Consider the following 19,380-nt stretch of genomic DNA (forward strand, 5'->3'; position numbering starts at 1 on the left):
TCGGTGAACTCTGTCACTCTTAGCCCCATTATGCAGATTTCCTGTCACGCCAAGATTTAGGGGTGCCCCACCTCACACTCAACAACACAATCACACACAAACACACAGCAAGCTGTCTTTGTTTATTTTCGGCTCATTAGCTAATTAGCCATCCACTCAGTCATTCTGGGTGCGCTCACGTCTTGGCTGTCACTTGGTAATTGCTGGAATGTGTTGAGACAACACCTAATTTGGACGAGGGGCGTTGGGGAGATGCAGGCTAAGACCTTTTCAGTTCCGGCTGAGGTGAGATGCTGAAGGATGAGGCGATCTGAAAGTTTTGGGGATGTTGCGCTGGGGGCAACCGGCGAGTGAGAGTAGGAGGTGCTCCTCCTGAGTTTCAGGAGTAACTTAAGTGTGAACAATAGTAAGTAGTTATATAATGTTTTTCAATTCATACAGAGCGTCTCCATGTTTCATTTTGTCTTCTGATTCTAAATGTAGAACTGAAAACAAAATCATTCAAGCTTATGTCCATAATCCTCTTCTGAGCGATTCTGAAGAAGGAAGTGAAGCACCTTAGAGAGATGTCTGTGGCATTATTTTACAGTAACAGCAGTCATTTTCTTGGTATTTCAGCATCATGACAGACAATGCAACTATACTTTACTTTTAGAATTACACAATGGATTGTTTCTGCCAGAGTAAATGTGTATACATATTTCTCAAGCAATGTCATGGTCACTGTATGATTTACACTCCACAAAAGATGCAATAACCTCAATAACTTCTTTGCTGTCACTCTTTGGTTAAGCATATATTTTATATCTGAGAAAATCTGACAGAAGAACTTTTATTAAACTTTTTAGAGTTTTATTCCAAAATGATTGAAAGGAAAGCTCTCTATTGAATACTACTGGATTTATAGAATGTTTAGTAAACTACTGAATACTATTGAAATTATTAGTTAGATAAATATCTTTGCTTAGAACACAATTTTAGACTCAAACTGAATCTTGAGTTTTTAAAATAATGAAAGTGAATATATTATCTAGTTTTTTGGACTACATGGGTTATATACACAGATCAGGGTTTCTAACAATCTATACCAGTGTTTATAGATTGAAAAAAAAATGCATTAGAAAAAATTGACTTCTGATATGTAAAAGTTTTAAAATATAAAATACCTTTATTTGGAGGGAATAGAGATATTAAAACACCAACGTGTTTCAGCATTGAGTGTTTCTTAACAGCTTGATGGATCCGGAGTATATTCTGCTCATATTTCTATATCTTTACCTCACGTGTTAACATGAGAGAGAGAGAGAGAGAGAGAGAGAGAGAGAGAGAGAGCAAAGACAGTGCAGTGTGAGAGAAAAGTGCCACCTTCACAACTGGCTGGGTTTACTTTTGCATGTAATATTCATTCACACTTAAGATTGATGTCTCATTATTCTGTGTAAACCACTTGATGAGGCCTAATGAATACAGGAGAGACAAAACAAATGCATCATCAACATAATTACAGCTCACTGTGTTAATATTATGCTCATAATGGGTTCAGCATATCGTGTCTTAATCGCTTTTCCTTAGGGACTTGGCTCTATATGTGAACACTGTTGGGAATAACCACTGCAGTCATGATGATAGCGTTGATTAAATTATCACAATTTAAATGCCTGGAGAATATCTTGAACACGTTTTATAAAACTGTTGAGTTAACTGCCTCTTTATAAATGACAGCAGAACTGAGTTGTGACTCTTCCATCTCTCCCCCCTACTCTATCTCCTCGATTCCTTCCTCTTATCGCCTCACCCCCTCCCTTCCCTTCTCCTCTCTTCCTCTCCCCCTGTCCTCTCTTTCTCCCTCTCTGTCTCTCAACCCCATTTTTCTTCATCCCATCTGTTGCTCTTTCCTCTGCCTTTTCTCTCCTTGTCTCTCTCCATCCCTCCCTCCCATCCAACTTGTCCTCTGTGCCTCCTTCTATTCCTCCCTCTCTCTCCATCCCTCCCTCCCATCCAACTCGTCCTCTGTACCTCCTTCTATTCCTCCCTCTCTCTCCTTGTTCCTCCCTCCTCCGCTCTCCTCTCCCCCAACCCCTTCCTTCCCTTTCTGCCTCCCTCTCTATCATCCCTCCCTTCTTCCATCCCATCCCTGCTCCCTTCTCTCTCCTTCCTTCCCTCCCTCCTTCCCTCTATCCTTGACTCCCTCTCCCTTTGCCCTCCTCCAGGTTGTCATGGCGGTGTGCACCAGAGGAAGCTGTACAGTGACCTGATGGTCAACTACAATCGGCTGGAGAGACCCGTCCAAAACGACTCCGCACCCATAGTGGTGGAACTGGGCCTCACACTGCTACAAATCATTGACGTGGTGAGTGTGTGCCTGTGTGTGTGTGTGTGTGTGTGTGTGTGTGTGTGTTAGAAAGTTAGGGGTATAGAGTGTGTGTGTGAAGACAGAAGGAGGAAGAGAGGCTGTGTGTGTGTGTGTGTGTGTGTGAGTGGGATTTGTTTTGAAATCAGCGAGCTAGAGATAGAGTTAGTTGAACACTGTCTTTGTGAGAGTTTTTGCACATCGGTATGTGCTGTTTTTTTTTATTATTTTTTTTTAAAGGTATTTCTTTTGAGTTATTTGCACATCGGTATGTGCTGTTTTTTTGTTTTTTCTTTTGTTAAAGGTATTTCTTTTGAGTTATTTGTTGTGAGTATGGTGCACACTCATGCATATAGTTTGTGGTTAATGCAGATCTACTTCCTCTGAGCTGATATTCAAAGCCATCCTTAACCCAACAGTAGCTGCACCCAACCAAGTGATGTTATTCATCTTTGAAAACCACTGGTCTTTGTTTCTCCCCTCGATATTTTTTCATTTCGAGGCACTACACTCCCTGAGTCCCTCCTTTCATTGGACAAGAAAATTGAATCTCAGTGTTGCGATGTGCCCTCTCTCTCTTTTTGCCTCTATTGTTCTTCTTAGCTGCTCCTCGCCCTTGTTCCTTCTCTCACCTTCTTTTCCATTCCAATCACAACTTTAACTTGGTTTCATGCGTTTCCAGGCACTGCCTTTATGCTGTCTTCTTAAAGCCCCCTCCCATGTTTCTCCTTCTTTCATGGTTGTGCGCAACAGAGAGAAGCCTCATGCAAAACATCTGTTCTTATCCCTGTGCCCTACATTTTGCACACACAAACACACACAAACACAAACACACACAGACACACAAACACACACAAACTCACAAACCCTATGCAGCCCTATGCAGCCATAGTGCTCACTGTTTCACTTGTACTTCACTCTTTTTCAGCACTTAAATCAACACTACTGTCGTTTTGGTACATTTTCTGTCAGGTCTCATCTTGTATTTCGTTTCTTACATGTTTGCCCTAAGCTTCACTTTGTGTTTCCTGTGTTCCCCCTCTCATGCACCTATCCACCCACAAACCCACACATAACCCCTTGCCTGTTAGCCTGACCACATAGCCAGAGCATTCATCCAAAAAACCCAAGCCGACATCCCGTCACATCTCTGAGCCAAGGTTGTCAGTCCTGTCACAAGATGTGTACGTCTCTTCATGATAACTACATCGTGTTAAGAGCTTTATGGTGCGCTGTTATATATGGTTCCCATTCTATTATTCATCTGGTCTGCCCTCCGACGGCAAATATGAAACATAATTTTCATGTTTTTTCAGAGCTCTCAGAGGGAAGAAGTAGGTGGTGTGTCTGGCTTGCTGGAGACACATAGTCAAGAGGCGAGTCTTTCTCAAGAGAGAACATATGGCACTCTTCAAAATGATGTGGCATTTCAACAAATCTGTTGAAAGTGAGAGCCAACACATATTTTGCATTTAGCGAGACATGTTGAAAGAACATTTATTATTAATGTTATTAAAATGCGCTGTATTGAAAAGTTACAAAATATGTGCTGTGCTTAGACACACAAAAGTGATATAAATGATAAATAAAGTTAAAGTGTAAAGAAAAAAGTGTGTAGCTGGATTGAGGAGTTTGGTTTGGAAGCCAACCTCACCATACATTAGCCATGGATCTAAAAAAAAAATTACATTTTAATTTCATTTTATTTAATAAAATGCTTTTATCCATTTATGTATTTTTCCATGTGCTTAGATATAAGGCTAGAATGAAGATGGATAGAAGATAAACTCACTGATATAAAAGTCCCATCTTAATCTCAATATTAAAATCCCATCTCAATATGATGATAAGATAATAATAAATGAAATGATCATGACTCATAATCATAAATTGTCATCCCTTATGACACTGCAGAAGATCAGCACTGCCCAAGCAAGCTGTCTTGGTGGCTTACAGATCAGAATCAGAATTGCTTTAATTCGCCCAGTGCTACATCATGGCTGCCTCCGCGGCTCTGAGCGTCTCTGGCCGCGGCTCCAGATGCCCGTGGGCTGGGAGGCTGTAGCTGGGAAGCTGTGAAGCTGTGTACACATGACCTCCCCTCCATCAGGTCACAGGCTGAGCCAGCCAGCTGCTGCAGCCTCTCCGCTCATATGCCAGCCTCTCATGTGTGTGTGTGTGTGTGTGTGTGTGCATGCATGTGTGTGTTAAGAGGAAGAGGGTAGGATCCAGTGAAACCCTCAATCTCTCATAATTAACCAACAAAGGGAAACAGTAATTAAGACTCATAATTGGTGTAAGTGGTACAAATCGACAGATAGTTTGCACACTGTCAGATCTCAGTAGTGTCTTATGTTGCAGTTCCAGTACGATATTCACTTATTGTTTAATATTCCGCTCTATGGAGCCACACATTGTTAGCTGTCTAGATTCATAATGGATAAGCTAGCAAGGCCATATGAGTTATTGCTTACTGGGCAGGTGTGAATAATGTAAAGCTGTGTGTGTGTGTGTGTGTGTGAGTGTGTGTGTGTGTCTGTGTGATGTGGCCTTTGGTTGCTGGTGAATAATATATCTGGGTAGCGCAGTGTGACCTGAGCCTCCATCTGCTCCTGGGTAACTCTCTATCCAGGGAACTGGGGCAGGTTCTGCCCACAGTCTGGGTTCTTCAGTATGAAGGCTGACGGACAGACAGAAAAACACAAGTCTGGCAGTTACCACCCAATGTGGGAGAGGCCACCATATGCCTTACTTTCACACACACGGACTGAGAGCATCTAGCTTACGCATTCAAAGAAACCAAGATTCAAGATTCAATATATTAAATTGACAGGTGCACATACAGTAAGTACGTAAGCAAAGTTCATTAAATCAGTGATTTACAAGAGTAAAATGTTAAACTAAGATCAGAAAAGAAAAAAACAGTAAGACGTAAAAACAATAAGACAACACAAAAACACAGAATTACAGACACAGAGGCTAAACAAAGGCCAGGTCTGAACAGATGAGTCTTTAACTGCTTTTTGAAAGTGTCATTAGAGTCCGCAGATCTTAAGTCCAATGGAAGAGCGTTTCAAAGGCTCGATCACCTTTAGTTTTGAGTCTAGAGCGAGGGACAACCAGCAAACCCTGGTCAGAAGTCCTGAGCGACCTACTTGTAATGTAGGGATGGAGTACATCGCAGATGGACTCTATATGTGATTAAAAGAACAAAAGAGTACAGGTCCAGTTCAGTCATTGAAAGAAAGTAAGTAAGAAAGAAAGAAAGAAAGAAAGAAAGAGTTGCAAAATCTTTCAGTGATCAGTTTATGTGGTGTCAACTGTCGGTGGTGCAGAGCCAGTGATATCTAGTGTGGAATAAACGAGCCTGCGTCTGACCCTCCTCACCCAATGAAGGCCCACTAGGGCAGAATCATTCGTATTAAAAAACAGTGTTTTGGAGCGTACGTTTTTCGGTTGTCCGCTTGCGTTCACATTTGAGTTCTATCAACCCAGCACCTGAGGCTGGAAGTGCATATAGACTAACACCTTTCATTGTGCTCTTGCCAAACAAGACAGTGATGCCTTCTATCTGCGCGCACTCATCTGCACCGCAACAGAAGCTCACCCATATGCGTTGAACCTTTTCAAAACACGAAGGCACAGTGTTCACCCGTGACATCGCAGTGCCCTGTCAAACGATCCTTTTCTAGGAATTTGATGAAAATCAAAGGTGAAGCCTTGCAACAAATGCAGCAGTAGGGCAATTCAGCAAGTCCAGGACACAAATACTATAGATTCTGAGATATGATTCAGGATTTAAAGATTTCATTCTTCTTCATTGTTTGATAATTCAACATCTTTGAAACACTCATCATGGTCTCCTGATCTGGATTCAAAGAAAATAGATAAGATGCTATCCCATTGTTCCTAATGGGGATAATACTGAATTCCACAGATGAAATGCTGTTTTTGGAACACTATACAAGAAGATTTAAAATAACTCATCACTTGAGATATAAAAGAAAAGCAAACAACATGATTTTGGCCTTGACCCTAATGGAGTTACAATAAATTATGTTTAAGGAGCTTTCATTGGGTGCAAGGGTCTATCAATCCCTTGTCAGTCTCTCTAAAACCAATCAGAGCAGATTTATGAGGAGATTAGAGTGTTTGTATTGGGTGCGACAGGGCTGATACCGCCCATTGCAGTTGAGCGAAACCCCACAAAACACCACAAAGGAGAGGTCAAGCACAAAATACAAAACAACCTCAAACCAAAGCCAAATCTCACGGATTGCGTGCTTGCTCACACACACACACACACACACACACAGACACCAAAGGGACAGAGCAGTGTTGTTTTGTGAAGAACACAATGGGAGGCTGTTCTATTTTAGCAGTAGAGAAAGAAGGCTGTTTAAAAGCGGGACAGATCAGAAAGGACAGGTGGAGATAAGATTGGAGCGAGGGGGGAGTTAGGGAGGAGGGAAGGAGGAGAGGCGGGACGGAGGCTGAATGAGAATCGATTTTCATGGCAATCTTCGTCAGGGTGAAGTAAGACCAGGGAGTTTACTTACCTTTTCATTGGTGAATTAGAGTTTAACCACCTTTTTAAGCTGATATACATCTTAATGATAACGACAGTTTGTAGCATACATCATCATAGTGTGAGTGTCAGATTCATGCAAGATAGCTACATGAAAGCGGGGTCTGTTAAATAAAATAAAACATAAATTGATGCTAAATTGCATAACATAAATTGATGATTATGAATATATATATATATATTCTTTTTCATATAGGTGGTTGTTCAACTAGCAGTGATCACAAATTGGAGTTCATATAGCCTACTCACCTTCATATTTTCCACTACATCACTGGAAGAGAGAGAGGTCCAAAAGGAAAACCTCACTGTTTGTGTGTGTGTGTGTGTGTGTGTGTGTGTGTGTGTGTGTGTGTGCATGTGTGTGTGTGTACGGTGTCTGCTTGCTTTCTAAAACCTTACTTTTACAGTAGTTCAATAAATGGATAACATAATGAGATCTACAGTAACAAACATTATGATTATTTGCTCTGGAACAACTGATCTCTTCAAAAACCTTTATTGTCCACACACACCACACACACACACACACACACACACACACAGATGGTTTTGCAGTGCTATCAGTCTTACTGTGTAGAACATACTGTAGGTGTACAGTCTGTGCCCTATATACTGCAATATCGATTGGTTGCTGAACAATTTCAGCAACACCATATGTTTTGTGGCAGACATTTTTATTATTTACTGATATTACTGTATCTTTAAGCTATTTCCTTGTTTTTCTTGGGTGTCAAATGGAATCCAACAGCCTTGTGATCTCAGAGTGAAATAGTCTGTTTAAAGTCGGCCCTGTTGGCCCAATACACAGCGAGTCATTTACCACCCACAGGCATCATGATTGTCACAATCATCATCATAATCATCATCAAACATATTTCTTTCTTTCTTTCTTTCTTTATTTTTATGTATGACGGAAGAGTGAAAGCGGTCTTGATATCCATTTGAAAACACATTTGCTTTTCATAGCGTTCGGCCTCTGTTTCCTGAGTAAAGACCATGTCAGCCTCAGTAATTCAACTAGCTTGTCCACAGTCAAGGCCAAATTTAAGAGCTTTCCTCTATGGCTGTCCTCTTAAAAAAAGTCAACTTTTCCATGTTTTACCTCTGAAATGGTGTCGAGAGAAGCAGAAATACAGAGACAACAAGAGAAAGGGTGAAAGTGAGCGATAGAGTGATGAACAGAAGAGATGAAGAGAGATGAGATGGAGTGGGATGAGAAATATAGAGAAATTAAAGTGAGTGAATTGGTTTCATGATTTGATTTTAGCACAGTAGAATAAAAAAAAAAACAGTTTTGAAAGGGTGGAACTGGGGGTGTTCCAGATTTAGCCACAGGTACAAGATAAAACAACTCACATCAATGATTCCATGAATATGAAAGCGAACTAAGTGAAGAGACACGGAGAGCATGAGATGGTACTGTTTATCATCCGCTATCACTGTTGACAAGCAGGTTGCAGAGTTTCAGAGGTAACACATTGACATGCACAGTCACACTATGTACCGATGTGTAACACGAGGAGTAAAACTTCTCGCTGTCATGTAGGATTCTGCAAAACAAACCCCAAACAAACACTATTCCCACTTGGGTGTTTTTTTTGTGTTCCTTGTGCCTATTTCTGGCCCCTTGTATCATTTTTTTTTTCTCTTGCTATCTCCCTCTCTCTCTGCCTCAACCTCTGTCTGCTCTGCCTCCTTCTCTCTCTCGGCCTCTCTCTCTCTCTCCTCATCCCTCTCTTCATTTCTTTCCCTCTTTATACCTCATCTCTCCCTCTCTCTCTCTCTCTCTCTCTCTCTCTGACCATTTGACCGTAAACTGACCCTGTGCCACCGAAATATTGAATTATACAAGATGCAACTGGAGCCGCTGAGTCTGTGTGTGTTACTGTTTTCATGACGTTGATAGGAGTTGTTATACACTCCTCTCCTCGTAGGTGCGCCACATTTTTCCTTTCCTTGTACATCTTTCTTGAATTGCTGTGTTTTCCCTGTTTCATTTGTCTTCTCTTGATTCCAAGGTTGTTTGAAAATCTTAATTTTTTTTGTCAACACTTTTGGAGGTCATTGCTGTGGTGTTTTAGCTCTGCTCTCTCCACAGTGGACTTTCTGTTGATGAAGTTTGAATTTCCTTAGGTACTGGTCTTTTCTTTGTCTGTTCAGTCATGGTGGCTATCGCTGCTCATGCTGGTCACCCGGTTCTTCTTCTATTATATATTATTATATTATATTCCAAACAAACCACCGTTGCTGCGGCTGGAAACGTAAAACACATTAATTCCTGTGTTCCAAAAGACCTACCCAACACCGGGTGTTGAATTACTATCAAAGATTTATAACATTTATTTGTATCAAAATGTGCTTTAGTGCTTCAATTGAAAAAAGTGAAGGTTTTAGCCTTAGCAATAGCAAATGTGCAGGAAACCTGTTTGTACAGTGGCCTCAAATGCATAAACAAGAACTGTTGAATGTACTGAGGATTTAGGTTGTTGTTGCTTTTATTATGTGATTTATCATCTAATGGGACCGCTCTAAGGGATAATTCATACTCATCACAAGTTTTAAAAGCCACTAGTGTGCATTTAGATGTTTTTGGTCATATGACTGGTCAGTTGGTCGTTACTGAGGGCAAGCAAAGCACTTATGAGTTTGAGTTCTGCAAGACTGGAACACAACCAACAAGGAACTGTCAAAAACTAGACTGTACTAGAAAAGTGCTTTATACCGTAAATAAAGATATTCTATTCCATTGTATTCTATTCTATTCTGTCACATTAAATTGGAAAAAAACATGGACCAGAAAAAAGTTGCAGTGCCATTGTTGTCTTTCAGTGAACTTTCCAGCTCTGTGCTGCCGTTGATTTCATGGCCAATCTGTTTCTTAATCTTACCTCAAGTTTTCCAGACATGCTGTATTTATTTCTCTTTCTCTCTCCCGCAGGGGAATATTTTCATTCACTATCTGTCTGAAACCACCTCCACTTGGTACTGATAATGCTTTCTCTCTCCTCTCCCTCTCTTCTGTTTCCCTCCAGGATGAAAAGAACCAAGTTTTGATCACAAATGCCTGGCTGCAGCTGGTATGTCTCTTCTCTAAGCTCTTTTGTGTGATCATTCCATAATAACAGTCATTTCTGTATGTTTTTGGAAGGTGTGTGTGCATGTGCCATTTGTATTTCCAACTTCAAAAAGTATTCACATCTGAATACTTACAAAGGCACAGAGGCAGTTAGATTTGAAATTGCAATCAATAGCCTTTTGTTATGCGACAGAAACCGTTTCTGTGATAAAAATTTCCAAATACGTTTCAGTGAGTCTCTAGGGCCCCGTGCCGACACAGTGACAAAATACTGTGAAGGCTGAAGTTTAGACTAGAGAGTACTGTGAAAATGGTTTGGATGCTGGCAGTTGCATTATGTTTTACAATATCTCTGCTTTACTATAAAGGGAGGTATTGTTAGTTTGGCTTTAGTGCTCGTTCACAGACCTCCGCACCATCTCTTGCTTGCACCAGCTCGTCTAGTCTTTCACTGCCAGTGGTGTAAAAAGTACTCAAATCCTTTACTTACGTAAAAGTAGCAATACTATAATGGATAAATACTTAATTGAAAGGAAAAGTCCTGCATTCAAATGTTTACTTAAGTAAAAGTATAGAAGTAAATGTAGCAGTAAAATGTACTTAAGTATCAAAAGTAAACGTACTTATTCTGAAGAACGGTCCCTTTCAGAGTGTTAAATTATTGATGCATTAACCTATAAGAAGTATTTTAATGTTGTAGGTCTAAATACTCCATATACTGTGTGGGAGTTTAAACTCTAACAATGCAACATATTTTATGAGCTTATCATATGTTTTGCATGTAAATCCTTATTCTGCAAAGTAACTAGTAAATACAGCCATCAGATACATATAGTGGAGTAAAAGTAGTCTCACAAAATGGAAATACTCAAGTAAAGTGCCAGTACCTCAAAACTGTACTTAAGTACAGTAGTTGAGTAAATGTACTTAGTTACTTCCCACCTCTGTTCATTGGCATCTATGCATGTGGACACATGCATAGTTGAGCTATTAGAAATCTATCCCATAATAAAAACTTGAAAATGATATAATGGTGCAGGAAAGATGCATAGCTAATGTATATGTTACAATGCATCAGACGATCCATGGACTGTAGGTGCTGCTGCCTCATTACCATGGCAACCCTAATCAGGATGTCACAGCCCACACCCCGCAACCCCTGATGCTGTTGGACGTGTCACATCCAGTCAGGTTGACCAGCTCACAGTCAAAAACAGAATCAATTATTCAGGTGGCCACCTCTTTAATACTGGCATCCACTTTGGTGTAATGGCTGTGGGGGCTTTGCCGACACAGCAGGTTTTGAAGGAGAACCTGGGAAGTACATTAACTAACGTATACAGATATGCAGGCAAGGGGCAAGTTCAGCGCTGAGTCTTCAGGGATGTGGAGGATTTTAGGATTACGGAGTTTTAGCAGGCAATGAAAGTCCCGCTCCAGAATGGATGTAGTTTGATGTGGTCTTTAACTGTGAGAACTATAATGAGCTCCAGTTTTCTGTCTAAGAACTGAGTGTTACCTCAGTGCCTTCCTCTACAGCCAGCTCTCATGGTTGATGGGATATTGCTGCAGCCAGCACATTACTGTACATCAGGGAGCCTAGCAGTTATATTGACACACACATATAGAAGGCGTCCTTTAAGTTTTCAGCCTATACCTGTGCCCTAGATGTGGCTAACCCTAGTTTTAATTCTAGTTTACAGATGAAAAGGGTGTTTTTAATGTATATAATACTGCAATACACTGTGTATGTCATGTATTAGATGTATTATGTGTCATGTATTTTGCATTTTTTTCTAGAATTTACATGTAGTTACACAGACAGTTAAACAGACTGTATCTGTAAGTCTTTTTAAGCAATTTATTGTCCACTCAGCAGTCTAATTTGGAGTTTTCTGTCTGGCTCTGGTGGCTGAGGAGACTTTGCAGTGGCAGCAGATTTGTTGGGAAGAGGCTACATGCACATTAGAGAGAAGTGTAGAAGGTTATTACAGTTAACAAACCCAACCTACGCTAGAGAGGTGGTGAGTCGTTTAATTTTGTGGTCAACTATTTTAGCTGATTGGTTTTTTTTTTCTTAGATATGTGATGTTCACATTTGTTCTTTGCATATAAGTAAGAATCCTAAAAGTTCTCAGAGTTCCAGAATCATTCTCAGACTTGTGAATGAATTTCACACTCTTTTAATAAGAATCTAGTTGTCTCAAATTAGTGCCGCTTTCCTAAATTTCTATTATATAACTGCAAACCTATTCTTAGACAGTTGTTACCTTATGTAGCCCAGTGTCCTCCTCATCTATTCCTGACAGACTACAAAGTTATTGAGGTGTGTTTTTGTTCAGTTGGCTGTTAGTTTTGCTTTCCTAGCCAACTAACATGAAAGAGGAGGCTCTCTAGTACCAAACCGCCAAGGCCCAGAGATGACAAGTGAAGTGATTAAGCAATTAGCTGCATGAGCGGAGACATATGTCAGCAGACCCACTTTAGATGGATGGTATTTCTTTGATGAGAGCGAATCAGCAACTTATGTGACGTTGGGTTGATAATAAGGTCACATATACATGGTCAGAGGCACGGATGTACAGACAGATTTTCATGTGCATGAGCACGTGCACACATGCACATACACATACAGGGCCAAGTACACACTAGTGCAAGCACAAAAATAGATACTTGCAATTACACACACACACACAGACACACACACACACAAATGTGCCCAGTGTACTGGCAATAAACAATCAGTGGCCACATCAGTAATGGGACTGCATTTGCTCTATAGGGAATACGCCCTATGGCTACAACATCTGAGTGCCAGAATCTATACATACTTACAGTAGACACTCACACACACACACACACACACACGCAAACATGCACACAGACGCAGACATAGACACACACAAAAACAGACAGACGCAGAAACACACACAAATAAATGTGCTTACATGCCAAGACACAAAAATATCCATGTACTGCATACCGTCCCACAGATCACACATCATCTATTGTATGCCATGAAAAGACACGGATGCACAGCGGCAGCACAGAACACACCCTCACTCTGTGCTTTTATTTAAATGCTTTGCTGCTGTGCTCAGTTAGCCCTTGCAGCTTATGGGCTCAGGCTCAAATGAGAGTGTAGGGGTCAATGCCAACAACTGCTGGCAAGGTTTCATGGCCGGGCTTCATTATCAGAGCTGGAGATCCGGAGTAAGAGCCAACAGCTGTCGGAATATTAGCCCGTGTAATGGGAAAAGATTTGATTTCTGACAGTTAAAGGTTGGTCCGAGCTCTAATGTTCTGATGCGTTTCCGTCGCGCGTGCCATTGTGGGAGGATAATGCTTTGCAGTGTGGGGTAAGTACACTTGTGAACACCTAACACTTCGTCAACACGTTAGGTGAGACACTGTGATGCGCAGATGATGTAGGTGGCATTGTACCAACACTATTTAAGCTGTGAAACGCGTCTCGCTGTCACAGCTTTGAACGTTGCTAACGAGCCGCCGTGCCAAACAAGACATCAACAACCGCATCGACAACAACAAGGACGAGTTGGCTGGGCCACAAAGAGAAACAAACTAGAGAGCCTTAAGTTGATTTGGCACTCATCTCGTTTTTTGCTCACTGCGTTGTTGGAGGGAGTTCAACTGTCTGCCTGAAACTGGTCCGCTCTGTTTATTTCTCAACTTTATCTCTGTCACTTTTTCTATCTTCCCTCCTCCTCCTCCTCCCCAATTCTCATTTTCTTTGCTTTGCTCACTTAACTTTTATCATGTGTCCAAACCTCTCTTTTTTTCCTACTCCCTCCTTCTGTCTGTCCTCACCTCTTTCTCTGCTTTTCATCTTATCTCCTTTTTTTCTTATCTCTCTCTCTGCCTCGATTGTTTCCTCCAGTATTGGACAGACATCTACCTGTCGTGGAACGCAGAGAGTTACCCCGGGGTTCAGAACCTCCGCTTCCCCTCCAGTCAGATATGGGTCCCAGACATCCTCCTCTACAACAGGTAGGCCAGACTTACGCCTCGCAGTGTTGCTGTGTTACTTCACTTCTCTTCTCTTCTCTTCTCTTCTCTTCTCTTCTCTTCTCTTCTCTTCTCTTCTCTTCTCTTCTCTTCTCTTCTCTTCTTCCTCCCTTCAGACATTTCCACTGTAATGCTCTATTGTACAGCATAGATGGTTACAATAACAATATAATATAGAAGACATCAACAGCTGTTCTCGGTAGTAGGCACACTATTAGGAGGTTGGATGGAGGATGAGAAGCCTTCCTACTCAGCATTGAACACGAGGTGATGCTGAGGAAATTTGAAGGGCTTGAAATTAAGTGACTAACACAAACTAGTAAGTTTTTTCCAACCTCAGGTTCTCAGGCTTTAACTGTCATAGCCCAACTGCTTGGTTGTTTTTATCACATTGGGTAAGTTTACTATTCAAATTTAGTTTCTACTCCATGGGTTCACTTATTATTTCACCATAGCTGCATTCAGAAGCACTCGTGTAGATGGATTCAAATGGTTATCTAATAGAGATATATTGGCATTAAGCAAGGCACAAAGAAAGGCAGACAGAATTGGGGAGAACCTTGTTTTTATTGGCAACTATTGGCCACTGGGCACTGGCCTGACAGGCGCAGTGGTTAATCTGTCATTGCTCTTCTCGTCTAATCTCCTCTCCTCTCCTCTCCTCTCCTCTCCTCTCCTCTCCTCTCCTCTCCTCTCCTCTCCTCTGCTTTGGCTATTTAAGCCAACAATAGTAATTATATTGGCTTGTGGCTTGTCTTAGAGTATTTTTTCTGTAATACATGGATAGATAATCTAGATTGCATGGATTCTGTTTACCCAATAACACAGTGGGTAGACAAATAAAAACACTCCCTTGCTGAGATTTCATCCTTGGCTACAGCCTCACCTAATGAGATGATTGAGCTGATTGCCTCTGGGAGGAAATAAACCGCAACTCCCAGGGGGCTTTGCATCTGTTGGCCGTAATGGGCAGAAGTAGCCCGCAGAAAACACTGTGTGCCAAGTGACTGGAAGTTTCTACAGTTATTGTAAAATTAATTGTATTGCATTTGACATGAGAAGAATAGACAGAACTGGATCTCATCAATCACTCACAATATTTTACTCATGCATATAAGGCGTAATCATATAATTTCAGCATGTTTATGCAATTGGTTTGCACTCATATCCAACTCTAAAGATCTCAGCTAGATATTGAGCGGAAACATTCGCTTGGCTGAGCTCATTTCCTCTCACACCTTTGTCAGGGAGTGAGACTTTACATGGGAACAAAGAGAGATAATCTGATTTCTGAAGAGCTCACTGCTCTCTCGGATTCATAGGTCATTCTAGCAGAATCTCTTCCCTATTCACCCAGCTAAGCCATTTTGGCTCTCAGACTATTGGGATGGAGATGAGTCGCCTTTGCCAGTTCCGCTGCTTGGTTCGATTATTGTGTTGCAGATACAAAGAAATGAGTTTGAGGTTTGTTCTGGGTGTTTCTGATTTGATATTCAGTACGTGGCCTGGACCTGATCAGTTTTTCAGTGCAACTGACTTGTAGAACCTCCAAAGTCTGATGATGAGTGATTTGTTGATCCACCAGAGTTCATTTTGTTAACAGCTTTCTGTGTGATCCTTTAAACAAATGAGGGCGGTGTCCATTTTGTGCTGAAACACAAGCCGCATTTAGAAGTTTATTTCAGTCAACTGCTTTCATGGTAATCAAAAAAACATCCAGAACATTTACCCTCTTGCTACACAGCTGTGGCATGTTGAAAAAAACATCAACAATACTCAGTGTGCCTCTATGTGGTACATCCAATGGGATTACATGATTTAACTTGTCTGGCATGCGAGAGTGATGCAGGTCTCATTCCTATATTCCTGTTTTGCTGTGAGTGGAAGGCTATTAAAGGATTGTAGCTATCGAAAGCTGGAGGAGAGTGGGAGGGGAAGAATGGCAGAAAAAGAGGAGTGGAAGGGTAGACGTGACGCAAATGAAGCAAGACAGCCTGCAAAAAACTGTCTATGAGAGTTTGCATCTGCAAGACCACAGAGAAGAGCTTACTTTGCAAGGACATTTGCTGTTCCTTTTCTGAAGTTTTTTTGGCTCTGGAAGATTCTGGTTTTGACAGTAATATCTGGCCTTGCATCACCATTTTTTTTGCCTAGAGGTTGATTTAGAAGTATAATGAATTATCACAAAAAAACCTAGGAGGGCCTACATTTTGCAGTTTGGAAGAACACATTGAGATGCAACACATGCTGTTGTTCATAACTTCTGTTTCATATTGTTAGAGCTACTTATCATCAGTTCCTTGATAGTTTTCAGTGTATCAAGTTATTCCTGAGTATGGCTTCAGCACTTGCTATTGAATGACAGTTTCAGTAACACACTGCAAGTTCAAAAATGAAACACAGTTGTTACTTTAATGAGGACCAATTCCTTACTAAGCATATGAATCTGCAGGGGAATACCACTCTGGGAAACACTGTGGCACTATCATAGATGTCCCTATGTGACTAAAAAGGCTTTTTATAGCGCTGGATAAACAGCTGACTGTAAAAGGCACTGGGGACAGGTTGTGTGATTGTTGACCATTATTAAAGTGTCAATCGCTAAGAGAGGCCATTTAACAAGGGAATAAGATGTGTTCAGTGCATCAATCCTTCTCACACCCACTCAGAATCACACATTGAATCTCTCTCTCTCTCTCTCTCTCTCTCGCTCACTCTCTCTCACTCACAGAATTACACTTGCAGTGGGGGTAAGATAACACGGTACGAAGCAGAGTTGAAGTTGATTGATGGTGCGGGCTTTCCAGTGTTACCTTCAAGGTGATTGAGGATTCTTTTATGAGGGGGGAGATTGAGATAGATTTCCAGCTTGGCCCATGTGCATATGCGTGTGTGAAGTGTGTGCGAGAGAGAGAGAGAGAGAGAGAGACAAAGAGAGACAGAGAGATATTCATAACCAAAGGAGGAGAGGGAAGGGTTTGGCTGTCTAATAGGGATGATACAGAACATTAAGCAGCTTACGGTGGGGATCAGCGATCACTAATGATAACAACAATATAGTCCTGACACAGACCCAGATTGAAACTGACATTCCTTGTGCATGCAATATAAATCATGGGGAAAATAATATTTCTATTTTTATAAGGGTTATGACTATTAGTGCCAAGTGATTTTGAAATTAAATGAAAGCAGGCAAGCAAAAAAAAAAAAGAAAGAATTATGAGATGAGATTAAACTTTTTTGATCCCTGTGGGGAAATTAGGTCATTGCAGCAGCAAATCTAATAGGATTCAGCTGGGAAAAAGATAAATAGAATATCAGCAATATATAAAATAAGCTCTAAACACTGTAAATGACTAATAAAACAGTAAGCAGTTAAATAAAATGTAAACAATTGTGGGCTTCTATAAATGCATGCAGGTGTCAGTTATGTGCTCTATATAAATATAAAGTCCGTATAAACATAATAATAAATAATACAATATAAAAGTAGCAGTATGTCTACCATATGAAATAGTGGATCATTATGAAAACACCATCAGTATATACAGAATATGAGGGAGATATGTGAAAAACTGAAGAAGCGAGTATGTGAATTTACAACAATGTTCATGGTGTGTAAATGTGCATCACACTCACATTAACAAGTCTACAGAAGGCCATGTATGTGTGTGGCTTGCAGACTATAGCATAACATAAAAACTATAAACCTTATCAAATCAATATTAACTAGACAGCATAGAGAATGTGTCTTTTGGATATATGCATTACCAGCTGTCCCATGTTACAAAGCTGAGTTACCACATGTGCGGAAAAATGACAAAACTGTTCACAGTATCACTATATTACCAGTATCGAACAGGAGAAGTTTCATATGTGCCGTCTCTTGTGTCCATATAGTCCAGAGTCTAAGAATGCAGAGAGCCAGGAGAGTCTGTGTCTGTCTTCCAGCCTCAGCTCCCTCCTACTTGGCTGAGACTGAAGCCGTTTGGACATGAAGTCTGATCGGTGTAACTGCATAGCTGTACGTTCTGTATCTTCCCTTCTCTACACAGCAGCAAACCTAAATCCTTTCCAAATGAATAACATAGGAACCATTTGTCGAGTCCCAGGCGTGACTTTGAATATTTCACCATCTGATACACAAAACAGACCCGGGGTAGCAGGGAGCCCAGGGGATTGAGCTTTCTGCTCTCCCTGCTTTCTTATGTAAATAATGTAGAGCTAGAGCTGCTTTCTTGACATGCAGATGCGGCTTGGCTTGATATGAAGCTCTTAGGCTGTACCATAACTTAAGATCGAGTGTAGATGCTTTTCACTAAAACCTCCCCGGCCTTCAGGGCTTTTCTTCGTGATGAAGCGTTGATACATACAAATGTTTTCACAGGAATAAAGTGGAAATGCTGATAAACACTGCCATTCAGTTGAGCCAATGGTTATTGAGGCAATTTACTGTATATGTATTCTGCTGGGGCTTTAAATGAGAGGAATGGTTCTGCAAATTTACCTAAAACTTGTCTTCTTTAAGGCTTTGTGGATTTCTGTGACTTCACACTTAAAGACTCATCTAAAAGGGAAAACATGGAGAATTGCATTTTGAAAAACCCACTTGCTCATGGTCTCAGCAGGCTTTTCTCACTTCCGTCCCTAATTTTCTTAAACATTCTCTCTTCACTTCTATGAGTTATTTTCTTTTTGCCTAATTTTAATGCAGTGCTAGGGAAATGGTATGTCACTTTTTCAAATGTGTTATTTCGTTGCAGCTTTTGCTCAAACTTGGTCATTTTAATGGTTGTGAATTTTAAGAGGAAAACAAAAAAGGTGGGAGAAAGGCAAGGGAACACCATTGGGATTCAACCCCTGCATCATGCCCTTATCCTCTCCCCTTGGCATATGACCTTTAAAAACACGTTCTGCTTACTTTGTGATCTGATTAATTTAAAATTTTATGCATCAAGGATTCTCCCGTGATGATGCCTGTGGAGATCATCCTGTGTGATTATTAATTCATTGTTAAGCCATGCCATAAATCTCCACATCTACATAGTTTAGAAAAATCACTTACTCATCCAGCCAATTACTAGAAAATTAATTAAAAAGATCAACACTTTCATGCACACCCTATATTAGTGTCTAGATTGATGGATTTGACATTGAGAAAATAAACCATGTGACTTTTGCCCTTTTTGATCTCAAATGCAAAGGCATCTTAGTCGTGTGTACATTAGTCATGTGCATTCCAAATGCCATTAGAAGGCTAAATGCTAATTTAGTTAATTTATTCTGGGCAATGGACAATGGCTGTTCCATTTCTTTGTTTTTCCCCTCTACTAAGTGAAT

At 40.7% G+C, this 19,380-nt stretch overlaps 1 protein-coding gene across 1 annotated transcript in view; it reads left to right on the forward strand.

Moving 5' to 3' along the window:
* Nucleotides 1–19,380, forward strand: part of LOC139926402 (neuronal acetylcholine receptor subunit alpha-7-like) — a 41,251-nt gene that overhangs the window by 10,958 nt on the left and 10,913 nt on the right. Inside the window, exons 4-6 of the mRNA XM_071918139.2 lie at nt 2,211–2,350; nt 9,971–10,015; nt 13,913–14,022. Coding sequence (XP_071774240.2) covers nt 2,211–2,350; nt 9,971–10,015; nt 13,913–14,022 — 295 coding nt within the window. The remainder of the gene's footprint in view (nt 1–2,210; nt 2,351–9,970; nt 10,016–13,912; nt 14,023–19,380) is intronic.

The sequence above is a fragment of the Centroberyx gerrardi genome, chromosome 3 (genome assembly GCF_048128805.1).
Source record: "Centroberyx gerrardi isolate f3 chromosome 3, fCenGer3.hap1.cur.20231027, whole genome shotgun sequence".
Lineage (NCBI taxonomy): Eukaryota > Metazoa > Chordata > Actinopteri > Beryciformes > Berycidae > Centroberyx > Centroberyx gerrardi.